General features: G+C 49.2%; 1 protein-coding gene across 5 annotated transcripts; it reads right to left on the bottom strand.

The window, feature by feature from the left end:
- Window positions 1-1082: 1082 nt before the first annotated feature.
- On the bottom strand, window positions 1083-22142 carry nfkb2 (nuclear factor of kappa light polypeptide gene enhancer in B-cells 2 (p49/p100)). 5 transcript variants are annotated; one of them, XM_036126188.1, is made up of 24 exons: window positions 22029-22142; window positions 19585-19655; window positions 17795-17834; window positions 16684-16759; window positions 15879-15919; window positions 14542-14640; window positions 14311-14462; window positions 13396-13508; window positions 12619-12777; window positions 10305-10409; window positions 10095-10183; window positions 8777-8915; window positions 7862-8005; window positions 6506-6670; window positions 6292-6433; window positions 6107-6221; window positions 5825-6032; window positions 5585-5754; window positions 5408-5510; window positions 5165-5331; window positions 4201-4282; window positions 3962-4131; window positions 3768-3879; window positions 1083-1530 (listed from the first exon to the last, which is right to left on the bottom strand). In XM_036126188.1, exons 2-24 carry the CDS (start codon window positions 19599-19601, stop codon window positions 1457-1459), a joined length of 2682 nt encoding a protein of 893 aa, XP_035982081.1. In that variant the 5' UTR covers window positions 19602-19655; window positions 22029-22142; the 3' UTR covers window positions 1083-1456. The 5 variants fall into 5 exon arrangements, with proteins under 5 accessions (XP_035982081.1, XP_035982082.1, XP_035982084.1 ...); XM_036126189.1 differs by having other exon boundaries at window positions 6506-6674; window positions 7878-8005; XM_036126191.1 differs by lacking the exon at window positions 7862-8005.
- Window positions 22143-22222: the final 80 nt, after the last annotated feature.

Genomic DNA, 22222 nt, shown 5'->3' with positions numbered 1-22222 from the left:
TGTTCAGGTGGGTCCAAACTCTGCTAGAACTTCTTCAGGAGAAGAACCGGTCCATCCACAGGGATATGCAGGATGTGCATATATATCTATATCTATACATCTATATCTATAGATATATCTATATATATATCTATAGATATATCTATAGATATATCTATATATATATATCTATATATATCTCTCTCTCTCTCTCTCTCTCTCTGTGTGTGTGTGTATATATATATATCTATATATATATCTATATATATATATCTATATCTATATATATATCTATATCTATATATATATCTATATCTATATATATACACACACAGAGAGAGAGAGAGAGAGAGAGAGAGAGAAGAGAGAGAGAGAGAGAGAGAGAGAGAGAGAGAGAGGAGAGAGAGAGAGAGAGAGAGAGAGAGAGAGAGAGAGAGAGAGAGAGAGAGAGACACATAATTGGTGTTGGCATGCCGGTTTATTAGAATCGTCTGGTCGGGACCGCCGGGTTTCTGTTCTCCTCAGAACCCGTCTGGCGCCTTCGGACCTCCAACATCAGCACCAGTGACCCGGACCATGTTTTACAGCTGCGGTACCACCGCCTTCTCGTCCCTCTGATGGGATCTGATCCCAGTACCATCCGGGTCAGAACCGCATACCATCCGGGTCAGAACCAGGCAGGACTGGACCCTGGTTCAAGAAATCCTTATTATCGCAGTAGCTGTCTGTTAGTCCTGCATTCAGGCAGGAAGCTACCATCCAGGGGGTGGTTCTGGTCCCGTAGGCCCGTTTGTTGAGGTTCTGGTCCCGTAGGCCCGTTTGTTGAGGTTCTGGTCCAGCAGGCCTGTTTGCTGAGGTTCTGGTCCCGTAGGCCCGTTAAGGTTCTCATACGTGTGGCCCTGGCATTCAGAGGTGGAAGAACGCAGCTCTGAGGTGTTCCAGAGGAGATGAACCCAGTAACCCTCACAGGTTCTGGTCCGGTCCGGCTGGTAGAACCTGATGGCCTCCTGGACGCGGATCGGTTTGATGTTCCGCCATCCCGGACCGTCTCACCGCCGGCCCGGTAAGACGCTGACGGCTCAGAACTTCTCCACATCACCAAAGCGGTTTAACAGCATTTATTCTGCTTTAAGGAAACATTTTATTCGTTTTTACAACATTTAACAATATTTTGGGCTTCGCTACTCTTCCTCGCCTCACAGGTGAGGAAGAGCAGCGCTGCATTCAAACACCTGACAGAAAGCAGGAAATTCCAGTTTAGTCTCTCAGATCATTGGTGTGAAGATGGCTGAGTCCAACAGGCAATAAAATATAAATAAAAGTCAAAGTTTATTATGGCTGGTTCATCATCACGATGAAGACGATGATGATGATGATGATGAAGATGGGTCCAAAGAGCTGCAGGCTCGGCGCTCCGACCCGTTTTCTCCTGCAGCAGAACAATCCCATCAGATGATCACATGACACCTCCTGCTCCTCACTGATTGGCCATCTCCTCCTCCTGCTGCTCCTCCATTGGCTGGCTGCTGAAGCCACTGTCCACCGTGGCATCTGATTGGACAGAAAGCAGGAAAAGTTTAGAAACAGGTTTGGACCACAGACACGTTTGCTGCTGTTCTTCGAGTTTTTTTATTATTATTATTAATATTATTATTATTATTATTATTATTATTATTATTATTTATAATATAATTTATTATCGTCTCAAGGAGAAAAACACAAAATCCGTTTATTTCCAGAAAAATTACAGAAATGCGTTTAGAGCTGGGCGGCCAGCAGGTGGCGTGAGGTTCTACGGATGACTGTGAGGTTCTACGGATGACTGTGAGGTTCTACGGCTGACTGTGAGGTTCTATAGATGACTGTGAGGTTCTATAGCTGACTGAGGTTCTACAGATGACTGTGAGGTTCTACAGATGACTGAGGTTCTATAGATGACTGAGGTTCTACAGATGACTGTGAGGTTCTATAGCTGACTGTGAGGTTCTACAGCTGACTGTGATGTTCTATAGCTGACTGTGAGGTTCTACGGATGACTGTGAGGTTCTACGGATGACTGTGAGGTTCTATAGCTGACTGAGGTTCTACAGATGACTGTGAGGTTCTACAGATGACTGAGGTTCTATAGATGACTGAGGTTCTACAGATGACTGTGAGGTTCTATAGCTGACTGTGAGGTTCTATAGCTGACTGAGGTTCTATAGCTGACTGTGAGGTTCTACAGCTGACTGAGGTTCTATAGCTGACCGTGAGGTTCTATAGCTGACTGTGAGGTTATACAGCTGACCAAAGGGCCGCCGGATCAGAACATTTCCAGGCAGAACCCTGACCAGAACCAGGCAGACGAGGAACCAGCAGCTCAGGCCGGAGCCACAGGGAGGCGATCTCTGAGCGACCAATCAGAGACGCTGAATCGTTTTAAGGCTCTTAGTCAGAAGTGGAGGAAAAACGGGTTCTGTAACGTTTTTAACCGCTTTTCATTCTCAGCTTGTTCTGTCTTGTTCTGCAGGAGGCAGGAACGTCTGAGGCGGCTCCACCTGGACATAATCTCAGCTAAAGCTTCTTAGTGTGGACCTTTGCTGCCTCTGCAGGACGCTGCTGCAGCTTTCTACTTGATCACAAAATGTAAACAACTGATCCTTAAAGGTGAATTCTTCATTAAATCTAGCATGCTAATGCTAACATCATACAGTCATACATCAGGTATTACCAGGTAGTAAACATAACTCATTAAACCCACATTCCAAATGTTTTCTATTGGTCTGATGTAATAATCTGAGTTTAAATGTTTCCATTCACTGTTACCAGAAGTAACAGAAATGTCAGAACAGCTTTTATGTGTTTATCAAAGTGATGGAGTCACTGTGATAAATTAACTTTTCATTAACATTCCCATTTATTGAACATATAGTCATTTTATATAATCAGAGCTTGCTAATATTAATATGCTAACAGCAGTAACATTAGCTTGCTAACCCTAAACAGTCTTGGATTCCAATGCTTATCATGCTAACATTAGCATGTTTATGCTAACGCCCGTGCATCGTTAATATTAATATGCTAACAGTAGTAACATTAGCATGTTTATGCTAACGCCCGTGCATTGTTAATATTAATGAGCTAACAGTAGTAACATTAGCATGTTTATGCTAACGTCCATGCATTGTTAATATTAATGAGCTAACAGTAGTAACATTAGCATGTTTATGCTAACGTCCATGCATCGTTAAAATTAATATGCTAACAGTAGTAACATTAGCATGTTTATGCTAACGTCCGTGCATCGTTAATATTAATATGCTAACAGCAGTAACATTAGCATGTTTATGCTAACGCCTGTGCATCGTTAATATTAATATGCTAACAGCAGTAACATTAGCTTGCTAACACTACACAGTCTTGGATTCTAATGCTTATCATGCTAACATTAGCGCAGTCAGCTCAGGATGCAGGTATTTAAGGTGTAATCTGAACGCTGTAGTGTGACTAATGTATCACACGATGATGGGATTTGTAGTTCTCCAAACAGGGGAGCAAAACTACAGATCCCAGCACACTGTTGGTGACTAGTGTTAACACAAGGTGTTGTTTTGGTGAGTTCTGTTTGGTACCGGCTGAGTCTGAGCTAATGTGGTTCTCCTGCTCCTTACTGGGAACTGGATCAGGTGTTTAACAGGAACCAGGAGTTTATAGCCGAGAACATGGAGCTGCACTGGTGTATGGATACCCAGAACATTGTTCTGGACCTTCTGGACCTTCAGGTCTACCGTTCAGGTAGCTCTACCCACCTGAGCTGTGTTTGTCGTCTTGTAGCTCGCTGTTCCTCAGCAGTCGCACTCCTTCTGTCAGACCCAGAGCCTGCAGAGCTTCCACCAAACCTTCAACAGGACCTCCGCCCAGCTGGAAGCACAGAGACAGGTGAGTGGGATCACAGGTGCGGGCAGGAACTCACCCAGGTGTGGGCCGGTGAGCATGCCGTTACCTTGTAGTGCTGCAGCAGGTGCTGGCAGGGCGTGGGGCTGTCCAGGTACAGGTGGGTCAGGGTCATCATTCCCAGCTTCTCCGCCAGCTTTATCCAGGGAATGTCTCCCACGGTCAGAACCTCCACCAGCCGGGTCAGCGTGTCCTCGTCCAGCCCAGAACGCTCAGCGTCTGCAGCAGCGTCACGTTAGACCGGATCATGCACCACAAACTACCTGAACAGGTAGGAGGGGAACGCACCTTCACTGCTGCTCGTCCTGATCTTCTTATCCACGTGCCGGCTCACCTTTGGACTCTGTCTGGAGTTCAGCAGGTTCTTCACCTGGTTGGACCATGAGAACAGGTGAGAACAGGTAAGGACAGGTGAGGACAGGTGAGAACGGGTGAAGACATATGAGAACAGGTGAGGACAGGTGAGAACAGGTGAGAACAGGTGAGAACGGGTGAAGACAGGTGAGAACGGGTGAAGACATATGAGAACAGGTGAGGACAGGTGAAGACATATGAGAACAGGTAAGAACAGGTGAGGACAAGAGAAGACAGGTGAGGGCAGGTGAAGACAGATGAGAACAGGAGAAGACAGGTGAGGACAGGTGAAGACATATGAGAACAGGTAAGAACAGGTGAGGACAAGAGAAGACAGGTGAGGGCAGGTGAGGACAGTTGAGAACAGGTGGGGACAGGTAAGGATAGGAGAAGACAGATGAGAACAGGTAAAAACAGGTGAGAACGGGTGAAGACAGGTGAGGACAGGTGAGAACAGGTGAGAACAGGTGAGAACGGGTGAAGACAGGTGAGAACGGGTGAAGACATATGAGAACAGGTGAGAACAGGTGAAGACATATGAGAACAGGTAAGAACAGGTGAGGACAAGAGAAGACAGGTAAGGGCAGGTAAGGACAGGTGAGAACAGGTGAAGACAGATGAGAAAAGGAGAAGACAGGTGAGGACAGTTGAGAACAGGTGAGGACAAGAGAAGACAGGTGAGAACAGGAGAAGATAGATGAGAACAGGAGAAGACAGGTGAGGACAGTTGAGAACAGGTGAGGACAAGAGAAGACAGGTGAGAACAGGAGAAGACAGGTGAGAACAGGAGAAGACAGGTGAGAACAGGTAAGGACAGGTGAGGACAGATGAGAACAGGTGGGGAGAACACGTCGAGACCCAGAAATGCTTCGGTGGTTCCTGTTGCTACTGCTTTTACCTTCTGACTGGTAGCCAGGTCCAGAGGGGTGTGGCCTCCTGCTGGTCTCTTGCGATTGCTGATTGGCTGCGTGTTGTCTCCTCGCTCCCTGATTGGTTCGTCTTGTTCCTCGTCTGAGGAGGAGCTGAAGAAGAGCGGCTCATCGTTTTCCATTTTCTTATCAGCACCTGAGGAGCGGAGCACGGTTAGCAGCAGCCAACGGGACATGGTTCCGCTCACCTGTCGGCCAGGTGTGCCTCTCACCTGCAGCGATCAGCATGGAGCAGAGCGTGGGCGAGCCCAGGCTGGCCGCCAGGTGGAGCGGCGTGTTTCCTCCGAACGTGCAGGCGTTGACGTCGGCCTTCAGCTGCAGGTGACACGTCGCGTTAGGAGGTGGATCCCAGGTGACAACAAGCCCCGCCCCCTCCGTGTGCCATTTACCTCTGTGATGAGCGTGCACGCCACCTTGAACAGGTTCTCTCTGACGGCCAGGTGCAGCGCCGTGTTCCCGCTCTTCTGCTCGGGGGCGTTTATCTTGGCCCCGCCCTCCACCAGCAGGCGGAGGCAGCGCTCGCCGTCCCTCCTGACGGCCAGGTGCAGCGGCTGCAGGCCTGAGGAGCACAAACAGGTGAGCGACTTCACCTCCACGCCTCAGGGTCAGCGTCAGGCTCCGCCCCTCACCGTGGTAGTCGGACATGTTCACCAGGTGGGCGTGGCGTTCTCCCAGGTGAGTGAGCAGTAGGCGGAGCGCGGCGGTGTCCCCGGTCAGCGCCGCCAGGTGAAGCGGGCTGCGGCCATCTTTGTCCACCAGGCTGGGGTCGGCTCCCGCCCTCAGCAGCGCCTCCGTCACCTTCAGCTGCCGCGTGATGACGGCCAGGTGTAGCGGGGTCTGGGGAGTGGGCGGAGTTAGAACCCGGGGTCACCTGACCGTGGGTTTGAAGCGGGCGCGCCACGGCGGCCTACCTGCTGCAGGTGGTTGGCGGTGTTGAGGACGGCGTGCTGCTGGCTGCTCAGCAGCGTCTGGACCAGCTGCTGGATGACCGACGTCTGCTGGTGGATGATGGCCAGGTGCAGCGGCCTGCGGGCGACACACCTGTTAACACCTGCGCCTCAGCACAGGTGGAGCGGCGCGGGGCGACTGGACTCACGTGTCTCCGTTGGCGTCCTGGATGCCACACAGGTGTCTCTGCAGGGCGAGGAGGACGCGGGGGTCCCCGGTGCTGCAGTACTGCAGCAGGGCGGCGGCGGTCTGCCGGGCGCTCTGACCGACCCGGTTACTGAGGGAGGCGGCTGGGGAGACACGGAGCGGGTCAGAACCGGGCCTGGAAGGCCAGCGACGCGGCCGGTGCTGCACAGACTCACCGATCCGAAGCAGCTGCTGCTGCAGAACCGAGCCGGACTGGGCCTCGCCCTGCTGGGGGGCGGAGCCTGACATCTGAGCCCCGCCCCCTGAGGCAAAGCCTGTAAAGCCTCCTGTGAAGAAAGCTCCGCCTCCACCGCCACCGTTCATCTGCTGGAACTGGAAACCTGCAGGGAGAGCAGGTGGTGAGCGGAACCAGAACCAGAACCAGAACAGAAACAGAACAGAAACAGAACAGAAACAGAACCAGAACAGAACCAGAACTAGACCAGAACAGAACAGAAACAGAACCAGAACAGAACCAGAACTAGAAACAGAACCAGAACAGAAACAGAACCAGAATAGAAACAGAACCAGAAACAGAACTAGAACCAGAACCAAACCAGAACCAGAACTAGACCAGAACAGAAACAGAACCAGAACCAGAACAGAACCAGAACTAGAATAGAACCAGAAACAGAACCAGAACCAGAAACAGAACAGAGCAGAACCAGAACAGAACCAGAACAGAAACGGAACCAGAAACAGAAGAGAAGCAGAACGGAAACAGCACCAGAACCGAAACAGAACCAGAACAGAACCAGAACTAGAATAGAACCAGAAACAGAACCAGAACCAGAAACAGAACAGAGCAGAACCAGAACAGAACCAGAACAGAAACAGAACCAGAAACAGAAGAGAACCAGAACGGAAACAGCACCAGAACCGAAACAGAACCAGAACAGAACCAGAAACAGAGCAGAACTAGAACCAGAACCAAAACAATACCAGAACAGAAACAGAACCAGAACCAAAACAGAACAGAACCAGAACAGAACTAGAACCAGAACCAAAACAATACCAGAACAGAACCAAAACAGAACAGAACCAGAACCAAAACAGAACCAGAACTAGAACCAGATCAGAACCAGAAACTAGAACAGAAACAGAACCAGAACAGAACCAGAAACAGAACAGAACTAGAACCAGATCAGAACCAGAAACTAGAACAGAAACAGAACCAGAACAGAAACAAAACAGACCCAGAACAGAACCACAACAGAACCAGAACCGAAACAGAACCAGAACAGAACCAGAATAGAAACAGAACCAGAACAGAAAAGAAACAGAACCGAACCAGAACCAGAAACAGAACCAGAACCAGAACCGAACCAGAACCAGAAACAGAACCAGAACCAGGTGGCGTCGGGTCACACCGCCCGACACCTTCATCAGCAGGACGTGAACGGATCTCTGGATCCTGGAGGTTCTGGACCCGCTTCAGAACCATCTAAGGCAAGTAGCTCCGCCTCTCTGATGACCAGAACCACTTCAAACAGAACCTGAACTGTTCCAGGCTAACCGGGTCTGGTCCATACCTGCTCCTCCTGCAGCTCCTCCTGCAGCTCCTCCAAAGCCACCGGTTCCTGCTCCTCCGTCTCTTCCTCTTCCTCCTCCTCCTCCTCCTCGCCAGTCGTAGTGAGGAAGAGGCTTCTGCTTCTTCCTCAGAACCTCTTCTTTGTCTGAAAGAGAGCAGAGGCTGTAGAACTGCCGTGTGGGGAACCCTGCGGTGGCGGGGAACCCTGTGGTGGGGAACCCTGCGGCGGCGGGGGAACCCTGCGGCGGCGGGGAACCCTGCGGTGTCGGGGAACCCTGCGGTGTCGGGGAACCCTGCGGTGGGGAACCCTGCGGTGGGGAACCCTGCGGTGGTGGTGGGGAACCCTGCAGTGGGGAACCCTGCGGTGGGGAACCCTGCGGCGGCGGGGGAAGCCTGCAGCGGTGGGGAACCCTGCGGTGGTGGTGGGGAACCCTGCGGTGGTGGTGGGGAACCCTGCGGTGGGGAACCCTGCGGTGGGGAACCCTGCAGTGGGGAACCCTGCAGTGGGGAACCCTGCGGTGGTGGGGAACCCTGCAGTGGTGTGGAACCCTGCAGTGGTGTGGAACCCTGCGGTGGCGGTGGGGAACCCTGCGTGGCGGGGACCCTGCGGTGGGGAACCCTGCGGTGGGGAACCCTGCGGTGGGGGACCCTGCGGTGGCGGGGACCCTGTGGTGGGGAACCCTGCGGTGGTGAACCCTGCGGTGGTGAACCCTGCGGGGGGGAACCCTGCGGGGGGGAACCCTGCGGTGGCGGGGACCCTGCGGTGGGGGACCCTGCGGTGGGGGACCCTGCGGTGGCGGGGACCCTGTGGTGGGGAACCCTGCGGTGGTGGTGGGGAACCCTGCGGTGGTGAACCCTGCGGGGGGGAACCCTGCGGGGGGGAACCCTGCGGTGGGGAACCCTGCGGCGGACTCACCTTGCACCTGGGGGATGTAGGTGAACTGCTTGGGGTCGCTGCTGTCGCCGGCCTTCTTCCTCCTCAGCTGCAGGAAGACGGTGACGGGCCGGTCGATCTCGGCGCTGTGGTAGGGCGGCGTTTTGAACACGATGGCGTACTGAGGAGAGACGAGAACGTGAGGAGGTGGAACCCACATCCTTCCTCCTCCCTGCTTCGGTTCTGAACCGCCACAAACTTCTGGTTTGGACTTTTCCTCCTCCGCCTTTCATCAGCGGCTCGTCCCACAGAGAGAAAACCCGCAGAACTCCATCAGAGCAGCGTGTTAGAGCTGCCCCACAGACAGTGAGGCATTCTGGGAAAACCCAGTTCTGCTCAAACGGGTCACAGGAAGTTGGACTTTACCTGACGAGTTTAACTTTCTACCAGAACTTACAGCTTAGGGAGCTGGTGGCTCTGACCCGGTAAAATAATCAGAACCGTTTGGGTTTGAATTGTGTGTTCTTCCAGCCAGTGTGCCCCCACTGAGCTATATTATACACTGGGTTGCTAATAGCCGCTGTTAGAACGAGTCGCTTTGAAGCCACCAGCCGCCATATTGGTACTCCCTATTTCCCTCCAGTAACTAGGGAATATGTGCGCTACAGCATCGAATAACGAGGATTTTCCCATGTTCAGGGGGCTTAAAACTTTTAAAATGTCAAATGCCATATACTTTATGTTATGTTCTAAAAATATCAAGTAATGAGAAAGTCATGTGCTGAAATATTTAGCATTTTATTTAATTAAATATATATATATATATATATATATATATATATATATATCTCCACTAACTGTAGAATTACCTGTGAAACGTTTTCACACAGCCAGAAAACTGCTTGTTGTTGCAGCCAAATCCTGTGGGATTCTGGGAGAGTAGGGAGGAGCAAGATGGCCGCCAGTGACTTCAGTTTTTCGGCTAAATCAGCACTCCAGTGAATAAATAGAGATCAGTGGAGAGACCCCACTGCTGGAGGACTTCCTGTTTTCTGTCCAATCAGAGCGCAGCATGCAGAAAGACACGCCCACACTCATCCAGTCCCTGTGGGTGGTTCTGGAGAAACTGGACCTGTGGGTGCTGCTTATAAGCAGCAAGGTTCTGGTGTCAATGGACTGAAACGCCTACGGGGCAAACAGGAAGTGGATCCAGCTTGGATTTTCAAAATAAAGGTAGGTTATTACCACTGTCTGTCGGCATAGAAGTAGAGGGTTTGTGAAGATTGGGCTAAATGAACGGAAATCTCTCAGAGTGAGAGGTCGCGTGACGCAGAGGATCTCCGGCTGCTCCGGCACCGACCTGTTTGTGAACGTCGGTGGGAGAGAAGTCCCCGAACGCCTCCCAGCAGCCCTCCTCGTCCTCCTCGTAGAAGCGGATCTCGATGTCGTCTGAGGAGGAGGTGTGACGGACAGGTGAGGCGTGACGGACAGGTGAGACACAGAGAGACGGTGACGGACAGGTGAGACACAGAGAGACGGGGACGGACGTCCCAAAGGGACACCTGCTCACCTTTCTGCACCTTGTCACACAGCAGGAAGATCTCGTCGCCGCCGAGCACAGAACCGCACGTCCTGTCCATGCGGGAGATCTTCAGGTTGGAGGCGTTGGGCGACTCTGCAGGTGAGACGGTTTGATCAGAAGCAGCAGACAGAGCAGGTGAGACGTTCAGGAGGACAGAACGAGGCCTTCAGGCGTCCTGCTGATGGCAGGAAACCACCCCTTTACCGCCCAGCCGCAGCTTCCTACTGTTCCTGAACGCAACACCAGGCGATCCAACTTCCCTGGCATCAGAGCGGTCTGTGAGGCGTTCACTGAAGCTCAGAAATTATGCTTTCAGAGCAAAAGTCCTGACTTTCTGAAGGTCAGTGAATGCAGCAGCAAAGATTTAGCATAAAAAACCAAAACAACAGCAGCAGTTTTAATTTCCTCCTCTAAACTAAACAATAGATTTAGTCTAATTTTCAGGTATAAATGAGACTAAAAGTCAATTAAAAGGAGATTAAAATCCAGCTTTAGTCGTGTATAGCAGCTGAACAGGTGTTCCTCCCTAAAATCAGGTTAATGGGTAGTCAGTGCTGGCTGTGCTCTAATTGGCTCGTTAGAGTCAGGACCTCCTCCTGCAGTAACCTGAGTCTGTCTCTGGAACACCTGCCAGCTTCTGCTACTACTAAACTTCATTAAATTATTTAGTTAATGAGACATTATTAAGTTAATGAAACATTATTTAGTTAATGAGACATTATTAAGTCAATGAGACATTATTAAGTCAATGAGACATTATTTAGTTAATGAAACATCATTTAGTTAATGAAACATCATTTAGTTAATGAGACATTATTTAGTTAATGAGACATTATTTAGTTAATGAGACATCATTTAGTTAATGAAACATCATTTAGTTAATGAGACATTATTTAGTTAATGAGACATTATTAAGTTAATGAGACATTATTTAGTTAATGAAACATTATTTAGTTAATGAAACATTATTTAGTTAATGAAACATCATTTAGTTAATGAATCATCATTTAGTTAATGAGACATTATTTAGTTAATGAGACATTATTTAGTTAATGAGACATTATTTAGTTAATGAGACATCATTTAGTTAATGAAACATCATTTAGTTAATGAGACATTATTTAGTTAATGAGACATTATTAAGTTAATGAGACATTATTTAGTTAATGAAACATTATTTAGTTAATGAAACATTATTTAGTTAATGAAACATCATTTAGTTAATGAAACATCATTTAGTTAATGAATCATCATTTAGTTAATGAGACATTATTTAGTTAATGAAACATTATTAAGTTAATGAGACATTATTTAGTTAATGAAACATTATTTAGTTAATGAAACATCATTTAGTTAATGAATCATCATTTAGTTAATGAGACATTATTTAGTTAATGAAACATTTAGTTAATGAGACATCATTTAGTTAATGAGACATTATTTAGTTAATGAAACATTATTTAGTTAATGAGACATTATTTAGTTAATGAGACATTATTTAGTTAATGAAACATTATTTAGTTAATGAGACATTACTTAGTTAATGAGACATTATTTAGTTAATGAACCATTATTTAGTTAATGAAACATTATTTAGTTAATGAGACATCATTTAGTTAAGCCATTATTTAGTTAATGAAACATTATTTAGTTAATGAAACATTATTTAGTTAATGAGACATTATTTAGTTAATGAAACATTATTTAGTTAATGAGACATTATTTAGTTAATGAAACATTACTTAGTTAATGAGACATTATTTAGTTAATGAACCATTATTTAGTTAATGAAACATTATTTAGTTAATGAAACATTATTTAGTTAATGAGACATCATTTAGTTAAGCCATTATTTAGCTAATGAAACATTATTTAGTTAATGAGACATTATTTAGTTAATGAGACATTATTTAGTTAATGAGACATTATTTAGTTAATGAAACATTATTTAGTTAATGTGACATCATTTAGTTAATGAAACATTATTAAGTTAATGAAACATTATTTAGTTAATGAGACATTATTTAGTTAATGTGACATCATTTAGTTAATGAAACATTATTAAGTTAATGAAACATTATTTAGTTAATGAGACATTTAGTTAATGAGACATTATTAAGTTAATGAAACATTATTTAGTTAATGAAACATTATTTAGTTAATGAGACATTATTTAGTTAATGAGACATTATTTATTTAATGAGACATTCAGCCAGTCTGAGGCTTATTTCTCAGAAAGTGGTGGTCTATCCCCTGGTTGTGCAGCAGGTGGCGCTGCCACCGTGTCTGTGTTCAGACTCACTGCTGTCATAGATGGGGTTGGACACGACGGGCTTGAGCGCTCGGGTGAAGCCTCCGTTGCTGTCCTGCAGGTAGGCGGTGAAGCGCAGACGCACGATGTTCAGGTCCATGACCTTCCCCAGCTCCTTGGCCTCCTTCAGGATGGACGACTCCTCCGAGTCTGCAGGGACACAGGCTGGGTTCAACGAGCTGCGCGTCCTTAACGAGCTCAGGGTCGTTAATGAAGCTGGGGGTCGTTAAGAAGCTGAGGGTCATTAACGAGCTGAGGGTTGTTAATGAAGCTGAGGGTCATTAACGAGCTCAGGATTGTTAATGAAGCTGGGGGTCGTTAAGATGCTGAGCGTCGTTAACAAAGTTCAGGGTCGTTAATGAAGCTGAGCGTCGTTAACAAAGCTCAGGGTCGTTAATGAAGCTCAGGGTAGCAGGGTCGTTAAGAAGCTGAGTGTCGTTAAGAAGCTGAGGGTCGTTAACGAGCTGAGTGTCGTTAACAAAGTTCAGGGTCGTTAATGAAGCTCAGGGTCGTTAACGAGCTCAGGGTAGCAGGGTCGTTAATGAAGCTCAGGGTAGCAGGGTCGTTAAGAAGCTGAGTGTCGTTAAGAAGCTGAGGGTCGTTAATAAGCTCAGGGTTGTTAATGAAGCTGGGGGTCGTTAACGAGCTCAGGGTTGTTAATGAAGCTCAGGGTCGTTAATGAAGCTCAGGGTCGTTAATGAAGCTCAGGGTAGCAGGGTCATTAACGAGTTGACCTCAGAGGCCACACGCTGAGCCAGGTGTGTTTACCTGTCAGAGGACAGTGGGCTCCTTTCTGTCTCCTCCTCTCCTCCCTCAGCCTTCTGGCCAACACCTCCACCACGCCCTTCTTGGTCACATGGAGGATGCCCAGGTTACTGAACCTACAGGAAGTGACATCAGAGGGCGCCATTACTACAGCCATCACACAGTTCTCCAGATACATCATCATCATCATCATCATCATCAGAGCTGAATCTTCCTCACTTCCTGGTCTTAAAGGCACAGGTCATGCTAATTGCACCTCTTTAGCCCTAAAATCCAGCTACGCGTCTTTGGAGCAGAAAGGAGCTTAGCTTTAGGTTCAAAGGTCACATCTTCAACTCGTTCAGTTTTCTCTCTTTCTCAGTGTTATAAAGTTCATCAATCCGCCATTTTTATTTCCTGCAGCTACTCTGTAGTCCAAGCTGATAGAAGCTGAAGCTACAAGGGGATCCGTGAAAATGGAAACTACAAAAATGGCTGATTGGGGCCTGGAGGGGGGGGGTGAGAAGGGCCTCCTTTAGATTTAAAGCGATGGCGCCAAAACGAGTCGTTCTCAGACTCAGATCGGGGGGGGGGGTGTGTGTAAAATAACGAGGAACTCAGACTGTTCTACGTTAGATCGACCAGAACTGGAGAACTTCAGTGAGAACAGGGAGAACCTAAAAGCAGGACGTGTCCCCTTTAAATGTCTCATCGTGTCCATCCAGACATCCTGAGCTGAGACACCTGCCAGTAACCCAACAATCGGTCCTGTTTGGACCAGCAGTCAGAACCTTTGAGTAGAACATTAACTTTCTGGTTCTGACTGGGTTTAAGGAGAACTTTCTGGTTCTGACTGGGTTTAAGGAGAACATTGTGGTTCTGACTGGGTTTAAGGAGAACTTTCTGGTTCTGGTCGGGTTCTGAGGCGTGTGTACTGACGAGGCGGTGAGGTCGTTGGGTCCGATGTCCAGCATGCAGGTGCCGTTCTCGTTGCAGTGGCGTCCCACCAGGCTGTGCGCGTGGACCCGGGCCGGGTCGGTGTGGGTCACCAGCTGGACCTCCACCCGGGCGTGGCCCACGTAGTTGTTGATCTGAGGACCGAGACGGAACGTCGTCAGAACATAAAGAACACCAGCACCACTGGATCAGTGGTTCTGATGGGCTGCTCACCTTCACGGTGGGATACGTTCTCCGGTTCTTCTCGCTGGAGGCCCCTGGGAGCCCGCCATGGGATGGACCCTCACACTCGTAACGGAACCGGAACCCCCTCTGGAACAAGAAGCACAGCGAGGCTTAGGTCTCAGAACCTTTGTGAACAGGTCCGGTTCCACCAGGTGAGATCCAGGCGGACTGAGCACGCTCAGTAGCCACTCAGGTGCTGCTGACTATGAGCAGGCTGAGTCATGTGACTTCCTGTCAGCGAATGACTGTCAGGAAACTCCTGGATAACAGGAAGTGACACGTGAACGTCTCAGGGGGAATCCCCCCCCCCCAGGAGTCATCTCGTGTTTACGCTTCATCAGAACCGGTTTTCCCAGGCTGTGACTCACCGGCCTTCACTGTTAAATATATATAAATATATATATATATATATTTTTTTTTTATATATATATATATATATATATATATATATATATATATATATATATATATATATATATATATATATATATATATATATATATATATATATATATATATATATATATATAAACATGTTTCTGCTATATGAAGTCTAACACCTTTATCGTCTTAGTGGCCAAATAAACATGATCCTGATCTGTTTATAATTAACTTAAAGCTGCTGTTGGACCACGTTCTGTAAGGAAGGCTGTAGTTTTATCTCATTTAAATCATTTATTTTGTGATTTTGTAGATTATCATAAAACATAAACTGACTGAGTCTAAAGTCTGTGAGCTCAGACAGAAATAGCAGCAGGCTGAGGTGAGGAGCAGGTGACATTGGTCCCTGCAGGACACCGTACCAACCACCACAGCTGAGCCAATGACGGCATTCTATTATAATTATTCATAAAAGTTCATAATTAACTTTATTATCACTTTAATTATAATTATTCATAAAAGTTCATAATTAACTTTATTATCGCTTTAATTATAATTATTCATAAAAGTTCATAATTAACTTTATTATCGCTTTAATTATAATTATTCATAAAAGTTCATTATTAACTTTATTATCACTTTAATTATAATTATTCATAAAAGTTCATAATTAACTTTATTATCACTTTAATTATTGGTTAACAAACGTTTTTGGTTTCTAGACTTTTGATGCTGTCAGGCTGCTGAAGGTTCAGAGGTCAAAGGTCAGACGAACAGTTTATTCTCTGTTTTTCATGACCCAAAGCTCACGTTAAAGTTCTGAAACTGGACCCGGGTTCTGATCACTGGAAGACATTTTCAGTTGTCCAACAGTAAAGCCTCCTGTCAGAACCAGCCAGGCCCGGTTATATCTGAGGTTCTGAAGGTTAACGGGTCGGGCTCACCTGTTTGGGCTCCTCAATGATCTGGATATACGGACCATGAGCTGCAACACAAACACAGAACCGGGTCAGAAACATGGACTCGGACCAGAACAGCTGAAAGTCAACATTGACTAATCGGGTTTTCCTCTGAGTAAAGCCCAGAAAGTTCTGGACTCCCCGGCGCCGCTACCATCATCGGACCCCTGAGCTTTCTGGTAAGAGGGACGGGTTCTGGTTTTGGACAGACCAGGTAGAGACACGGCGAGTACCGGGGCGTCCCCGTGGAGGCAGCGGTTCTGACCCGGTAGAACCTATCACACAGGGCGGGAACTGGCCAAAAGAACCAGAACTCTATGAGACCGGGTTCTACAGGGAGTCAAAGGATCCAGACAAAGCCCAACCAGTTTTATCTCAGAACGTGTGGAACCAGTTCCAGAACCTTCTGGTTCTGATCTGACTTTTAGACTGAGCAGAATCCATTTAACACACGTGATGTTCTGCTCCTCAGGGTTCTATCAGAACCACAAAATGTCCTCCTTCTGCTTAAAACATGACTGTTCTGGACCTCTGGGTTGGCCCATCGGACCTGCAGCTGAAGATCGGTTCTGTGGCTGAACACCAGAACCCGTGTCCAGAACCCGTCTCCGTGGAACACCAGAACCCGTCCCTCTAAAACACCAGAACCCGTCACTCTAGAACACCAGAACCGGTCTTGAGGAGGTGAATGGGATTCGGCTCAGTCTAATTTAAGCTGCTGCGTTCTGATTGGACAGCAGGAAGCAGGGGCTTCAGTGGGCGGGGCTTAAAGCAGCAGGCGGCGGCTCACCTGTCTCAGGTATGTAGAGCTCGGTCTTTATCTCCATCGGAGGAATGAAGTCATAGTGCAGGAAGTTTGGTAACGGCTGGAGAAGAGAGAGAGACATCAGAACCAGGCTGTGGGTCAGAACCGGACCGTCAGTAACAGGCGGTACCAGACTGTGTGTAAGCCGGGCCCTGTCAGAACATCTGAGGGGTTCTGGTCCCCTCAGGACGGACCTGTTCTAGAAACCTGGATGAGCTTCATGTGGAAACGAGAACAAAGATCAGCCTGAATATCTGAACCTGACCCACAAGTTCTGGTTCTGACCCGCTTTGTTGTCATTCAGCCCAACACTGTGGAGCTGCTCCATCTTTAATGTAGCCTGAAGCAATTAATCAATTATGGAAAAACTCGTTAACTAATCAGACAGTCCGTACCTGGAGAGTCCAGAACCGGACAGGAGAACCCGCTCAGAACAGGAACTCAACAATTTAACATAAAGCTTTAGTCTGTAAATCGTTTAACCTTAAGGTCCAGAACCAGGTCCAGAACCAGGTGCAGAACCATTCAGGTCCAGAACCAGGTCCAGAACCCTTCAGGTCCAGAACCAGGTCCAGAACCAGGTCCAGAACCCTTCAGGTCCAGAACCAGGTGCAGAACCATTCAGGTCCAGAACCAGGTGCAGAACCCTTCAGGTCCAGAACCAGGTGCAGAACCAGGTCCAGAACCCTTCAGGTCCAGAACCAGGTCCAGGGTCAACATGTTGTGGCGCTGATTAAAGCAGTAAACCGTGTGATGAACTCTGGTTAATTGAGGTTCTTCCTCAGATCGTCTCTCTTTAATGGATTAAGGCATGACTAATCGATAACTGCATCCCTGATCCTACGGCTGACCCACCTGCCACCTGCGGCCGGTTCTGCCAGCAGGTAAGCGGTTCTGTGACGGAACGCGTTCTTCTCAGAGCAGAAAACATTAAAACCTGCCAGCAGGAACCATCTCTGCTTAAAAGGCCTGAACTGCCTGAAGGTTCTGATCCAGAACCTGAAGTTTCTCCTGAGGAACATCTGGACCCGCTGTGGGTCCATTAGGCCGGTTCTGAAGCGTGAGACTAAAGCAGATGTGCTGTGGAGAGACTCACCACGTCGTTCTCGTAGTTCATGAACTGAGGCTCCGTCATCCTGCAGCAGAAACAGAACAGACACGGGTCAGAACCTGCACTGCCGGGTCAGAACCTGCACTGCCGGGTCAGAACCTGCACTGCCGGGTCAGAACCTGCCCTGCCGGGTCGGCTCAGAACTTTAACTGTGCCGGGCCGTGTGAGGTCCGGATAAAAACCAGCACGCAGCACCAGCAGTCCCCCTCCCCCTCCTGCTCTCAGTCACTTCCTGGAAGCAGCCGCTGCAGGAAAACCCCCAGAATCCCGAGCAGCGCAGGGGGCGGAGCCTCCAGCTGATGATGTCATCGCCCGCTGCTGTGGCAACCGGAGTGGTGGAGTGGAAACAGGAAGATAGCAGAACGCTGCAGAGGAGTCCGGGTCTGCAGAACCGGTCCTGCTGGAGGTTCTGCAGGTCTAGATGTTCTGCAGCGAGATCCTAACGTGGTTCTGACCCGACCCGGCTGTATCGGGTCGGTTCTGTGGGGCATTTCCACAAGGTTCTGATCCAGAACATCAATGTTCTTCATCTCCGGTTCTGTTCAGCTCCTCGGTCCAGAACCCCCTCAGTTCTAACATGATGGGAAACATTTCCAGAATAAAGTCTCCAGACTCTTCCCCACAGAACGGACCCCGAGCAGAACCAGAACCAGAACCAGAACCAGAACCAGCAGCTGAACTCGCTCAAAGTGAAACAATCTAAACAAAACCAAGAAGCTCCACATGTTCAGAAAACCCAGAAAAGAACCAACCTGTCAGAACCAGAACCTCCTGTGGCAGCTCTCCCTCAGACAGAACCAGAACCTCCTGTGGCAGCTCTCCCTCAGACAGAACCAGAACCAGAACCAGAACCTCCTGTGGCAGCTCTCCCTCAGACAGAACCAGAACCAGAACCAGAACCCGGCGCGCTGCGCTCAGCCTCTGCACTTCCTCTCAGTCTCTGGTGGTTTCTGGGCTTCCTGTCTGCCGGCGCTGACAGAAAAACCCGCCTCGACCCGCTCGCTCTGACTCAGAACCGTCCCGGCCCGTTTCCCCGCGGCGCCGGGACGGCCCCCTCAGCACGGCGGCCAATGGGAGCGCGGCGGCGCCGGCACAGAAAGCCCGGCGGGGAAGTCAGCAGGAATCCACGGCGGTGATTTTACTTCTTGGTTTCTGTGAATCGGACCGGCGTCACGCCACAGAACACGACCCGCCGACCCGGTTCTGAGAACCCAAACTGCTCCACCACTCGCCATCATGGGGCCCAGCAGGCGGGTCAGCCAGAACCACACCTGGACCTCTGAGGTTCTGGTAACCTGGACTGAGCTGAGACAGAGGTCCGCTGGTTCTGGTTCTGCTGTCCCTCCCGGGTCAGAACCTTTCCAGGTGTTAGGGACTAAAAGTCCAAACGGGGCTCGGATCAGCAGAGGTTCTGAGGTTCTGCAGCGGATCGGATCAGACGGTCCATGTTCCTGATCCATGGAGGCTCCACGGAGAACCTGCTGGTTAGAATCAGCACCAGAACCTGCTGAGGTTCTGGTGTCAGTCAGGTGTCGGTTCTGTTGGTTGGATGGAGAAGGTTCTGCAGCCTGGTGCTGCTGTGGAGAACGTAGTGAAGATGTTCTGAAGGTCCGACAGTAGAACCTCATGATTCTGAGCCCTCAGACGGAACCAGCTGGTTCTCCGGGGCTCAGATTCGGACCATCAGGAACCATCAGGAACCATCAGGAACCATCCTGGGACCGGTCCAAAGCGGTTCTGCCCCCCCGGCCCGGCCCGGCCCGTTGGTGACGTACCTCAGAGCTCCAGCCATCTCTGGACGATGATGAGGAGGACGATGAAGAGGACTCTGGTCCTGCCGGTTCTCCTGCAGAACACAAACACACGGAACATCAGGGTCCGATCGGACCGGACCTCAGAGACTGACTGCAGCTTCAGAACCGCTCCAGGGTTAATGAAGAACCAGCAGAACCTAGAGGGTCCAGGTCAGAACCAGCCTGGAGGTTCTGAAACGCCTCCATCTATCTGGTCAGGGTTCTGGTTCTCCTGGGAAGAGACTAGAACTCTCTGGAGGGACCGGATGTTCTCTGACCCGTTAACGCTGGAGAACCTCCTGGAGAACATCCTGGAGAACATCCTGGAGAACATCCTGGAGAACCTGGACCTCTAGTCCGCTGGTCGGGTTTAACTGGACAGCTGAAATCAGTAAATAGGATCCAGAACCCGTCCCTGTGGAACACCAGAACCCTAGAACACCAGAACCCGTCCCTGTGGAACACCAGAACCCTGGAACACCAGAACCCGTCCCCCTGGAACATCAGAACCTGGCTGAGCTGCTAGAGGAACATATAGAACATCAAACTAAACACAAAGAACGCTGATTCTAAAAGTGTTTACTTGGTTCTTCTGGGCCTGAACAGAACTTTGTTCCGGCCGCGATCAGCTGACCTGGCGACCCAGATTGATCTGTGTAGAACTCTACGTTCTGCACACCCATTCGGTTCTGCTCCCATAGAGTCCATTGGGGGAACGGAGGGACGTTCAGCTCTCTGAGCTGATTGGACGAAGGGGAACCTAGGGCCCGCCCACCAAAGGTTTTAGCCAATCAGGGCATCAGTGAGAATCAACAAGCTAAGCTGGTCAAAGCTCTTCCTGATGCTCTGCTATCAAAAGTCGTGATTCTGACCAATCAGAGAGCAGCTGCGTCCTCGTTGGCCCGGCTGCTTTCATCACAGCCGTATGTCCCGCCTTAAACCTCAATACTGCCACGTGATTGGCCAGAACCGTTCTGGGTCGGGCTCCAACAGTTGAGACTATAGACATAATGTAAGAGTAGACCCCGCATCCACGCTGTCGCCTATGGGCGCTGATGAGATTTAGGGGCGCCATCTTGGGGAGGTCGACAGCTCAGCTCAGTGTCATGTTGACCAGGCGCAGAATCACAAATATATAATTATAATAATTTAACTTTATTGATCTCACAATAGAGAAATTCTCTTCTGCTTTTAACCATCCCCTTGGGGAGCAGTGGGCTGCCATGTGCGGCGTCCGGGGAGCAATCTGGGGTTAAGGGTCTTGCTCAGGGACCCAGAATGGCAGCTTGTGGAAGTTGAACTCAGAACCTCTGGGACCGAAGCTCTGTGCTCTAACCACTAGGCCACCTCCATATATATATAAATATATGGAGGTGGCCGTATAGACTAAGTCACAGACCCGTGGACTCTGTTTATAGCATCCAGGTGTAGACCTCTGTCTCTCTACCTAATGTGTAGCAGGTCCACCTGGTTCTGGTTCTGGTTCTCCTGGAACCGGACCGAAGCTTGGAGGAGATCCAGCTTCTTCAGATCTGTCTCCCTCCAACGATGGACGGGATTCTGGACTTCCCTGAGTTCTGCTGGCGGTCTGACCCGGTCCGACTCGGTTCAGGGTGTTATTGTTCTGTGACCCGGTCCGACTCGTCTCTGTGACACCAAGCCCAGCGCTGAAGTCTCCAGGAGGTTCTGACTCCACGTCTCCACACCGGGCCGGATCAGAACCGGGCTGGAGCTGCTGGACTGGACCTTCTACTAGAACTCTGGATGTTCTGCTGCTCTAACCCGACTTCAGCTGTCAGGAGTACCAGAACCAACGGTACCAACACCGGGTCGCTAGAGTTACCCAGGTGACCCAGGTGTGACGCAGGTGTGACCGGGTCACCTGGGTCACCTGGAAACACCTGGAAGGTGAACAAAGCAGGAGATTCTGAGTCCGGGTCGGAACAGCGGACAGCAGGGAGAGAACCTGTGACCCAAACGGTGGAACCGGGCCGCAGAAAACCATCGGAACCACCTGGTGGTGAAAATCTCTGCAACGAGGCTCCAGGATTTGGACCCTTAGACTAATTTCCCCTTAAAGTACCGAGTTCTGTTGGGTTCAATGACACTTTAAATGGGTTTAGTTTCCTACCGGTTCTGTTGGTTCCGACAGGAGAACCCAGATGAAAACAGTTTCTTGCGAACCCTTTGGGTTAATTCTGATTTTTCCAGAACAAAGAGAAAAACTACAAGAACCAGGATGAGCGGCACCGAACCCAGCTGCCTCAGCTCCTCACAGTAAACTATCAGTTCTTCGGAACCAGCGGTACCTTCAGCCCAGCTAAAGGTACCGCAGCCCAGAACTTTAAAGCTTAACGTTCCGGGCTGACCCAGTCTCCTGGCAGCCGGTTCCGATGGCACCATTTAACAATAAAAAGAGTTTTTACCTGTTTTCTTCCTCGGCTCTGACTCTGTCCGCCTCTGGTTCCGACAAAAACTCCCTAACTGGACCCAGAAGCGTCAAACCCCCACAGACCTAAGGCAGGGGACTTCCGGTTCCGGATTTTCAAAATCAAGCCTGGGTTCTTTTTCTGGTGTCGCTCCCACCAGTGGACGTGGGCTCCTGAAGGGTGGGTGTCGT

This window comes from Fundulus heteroclitus, chromosome 22 (genome assembly GCF_011125445.2).
Source record: "Fundulus heteroclitus isolate FHET01 chromosome 22, MU-UCD_Fhet_4.1, whole genome shotgun sequence".
Lineage (NCBI taxonomy): Eukaryota > Metazoa > Chordata > Actinopteri > Cyprinodontiformes > Fundulidae > Fundulus > Fundulus heteroclitus.
The sequence above is the reverse complement of the archived record's forward strand: the minus strand, read 5'-3'. Positions and strand labels throughout refer to the sequence as shown.

Coding starts and splice junctions, on each gene's coding strand:
- nfkb2 (XM_036126188.1), bottom strand. Junction 6,033..6,106: donor CCGCCAACCACCTGCAGCAG/GTAGGCCGCCGT, acceptor CCCACTCCCCAG/ACCCCGCTACACCTGGCCGT. Junction 5,332..5,407: donor CTCCATGCTGATCGCTGCAG/GTGAGAGGCACA, acceptor TCCGCTCCTCAG/GTGCTGATAAGAAAATGGAA.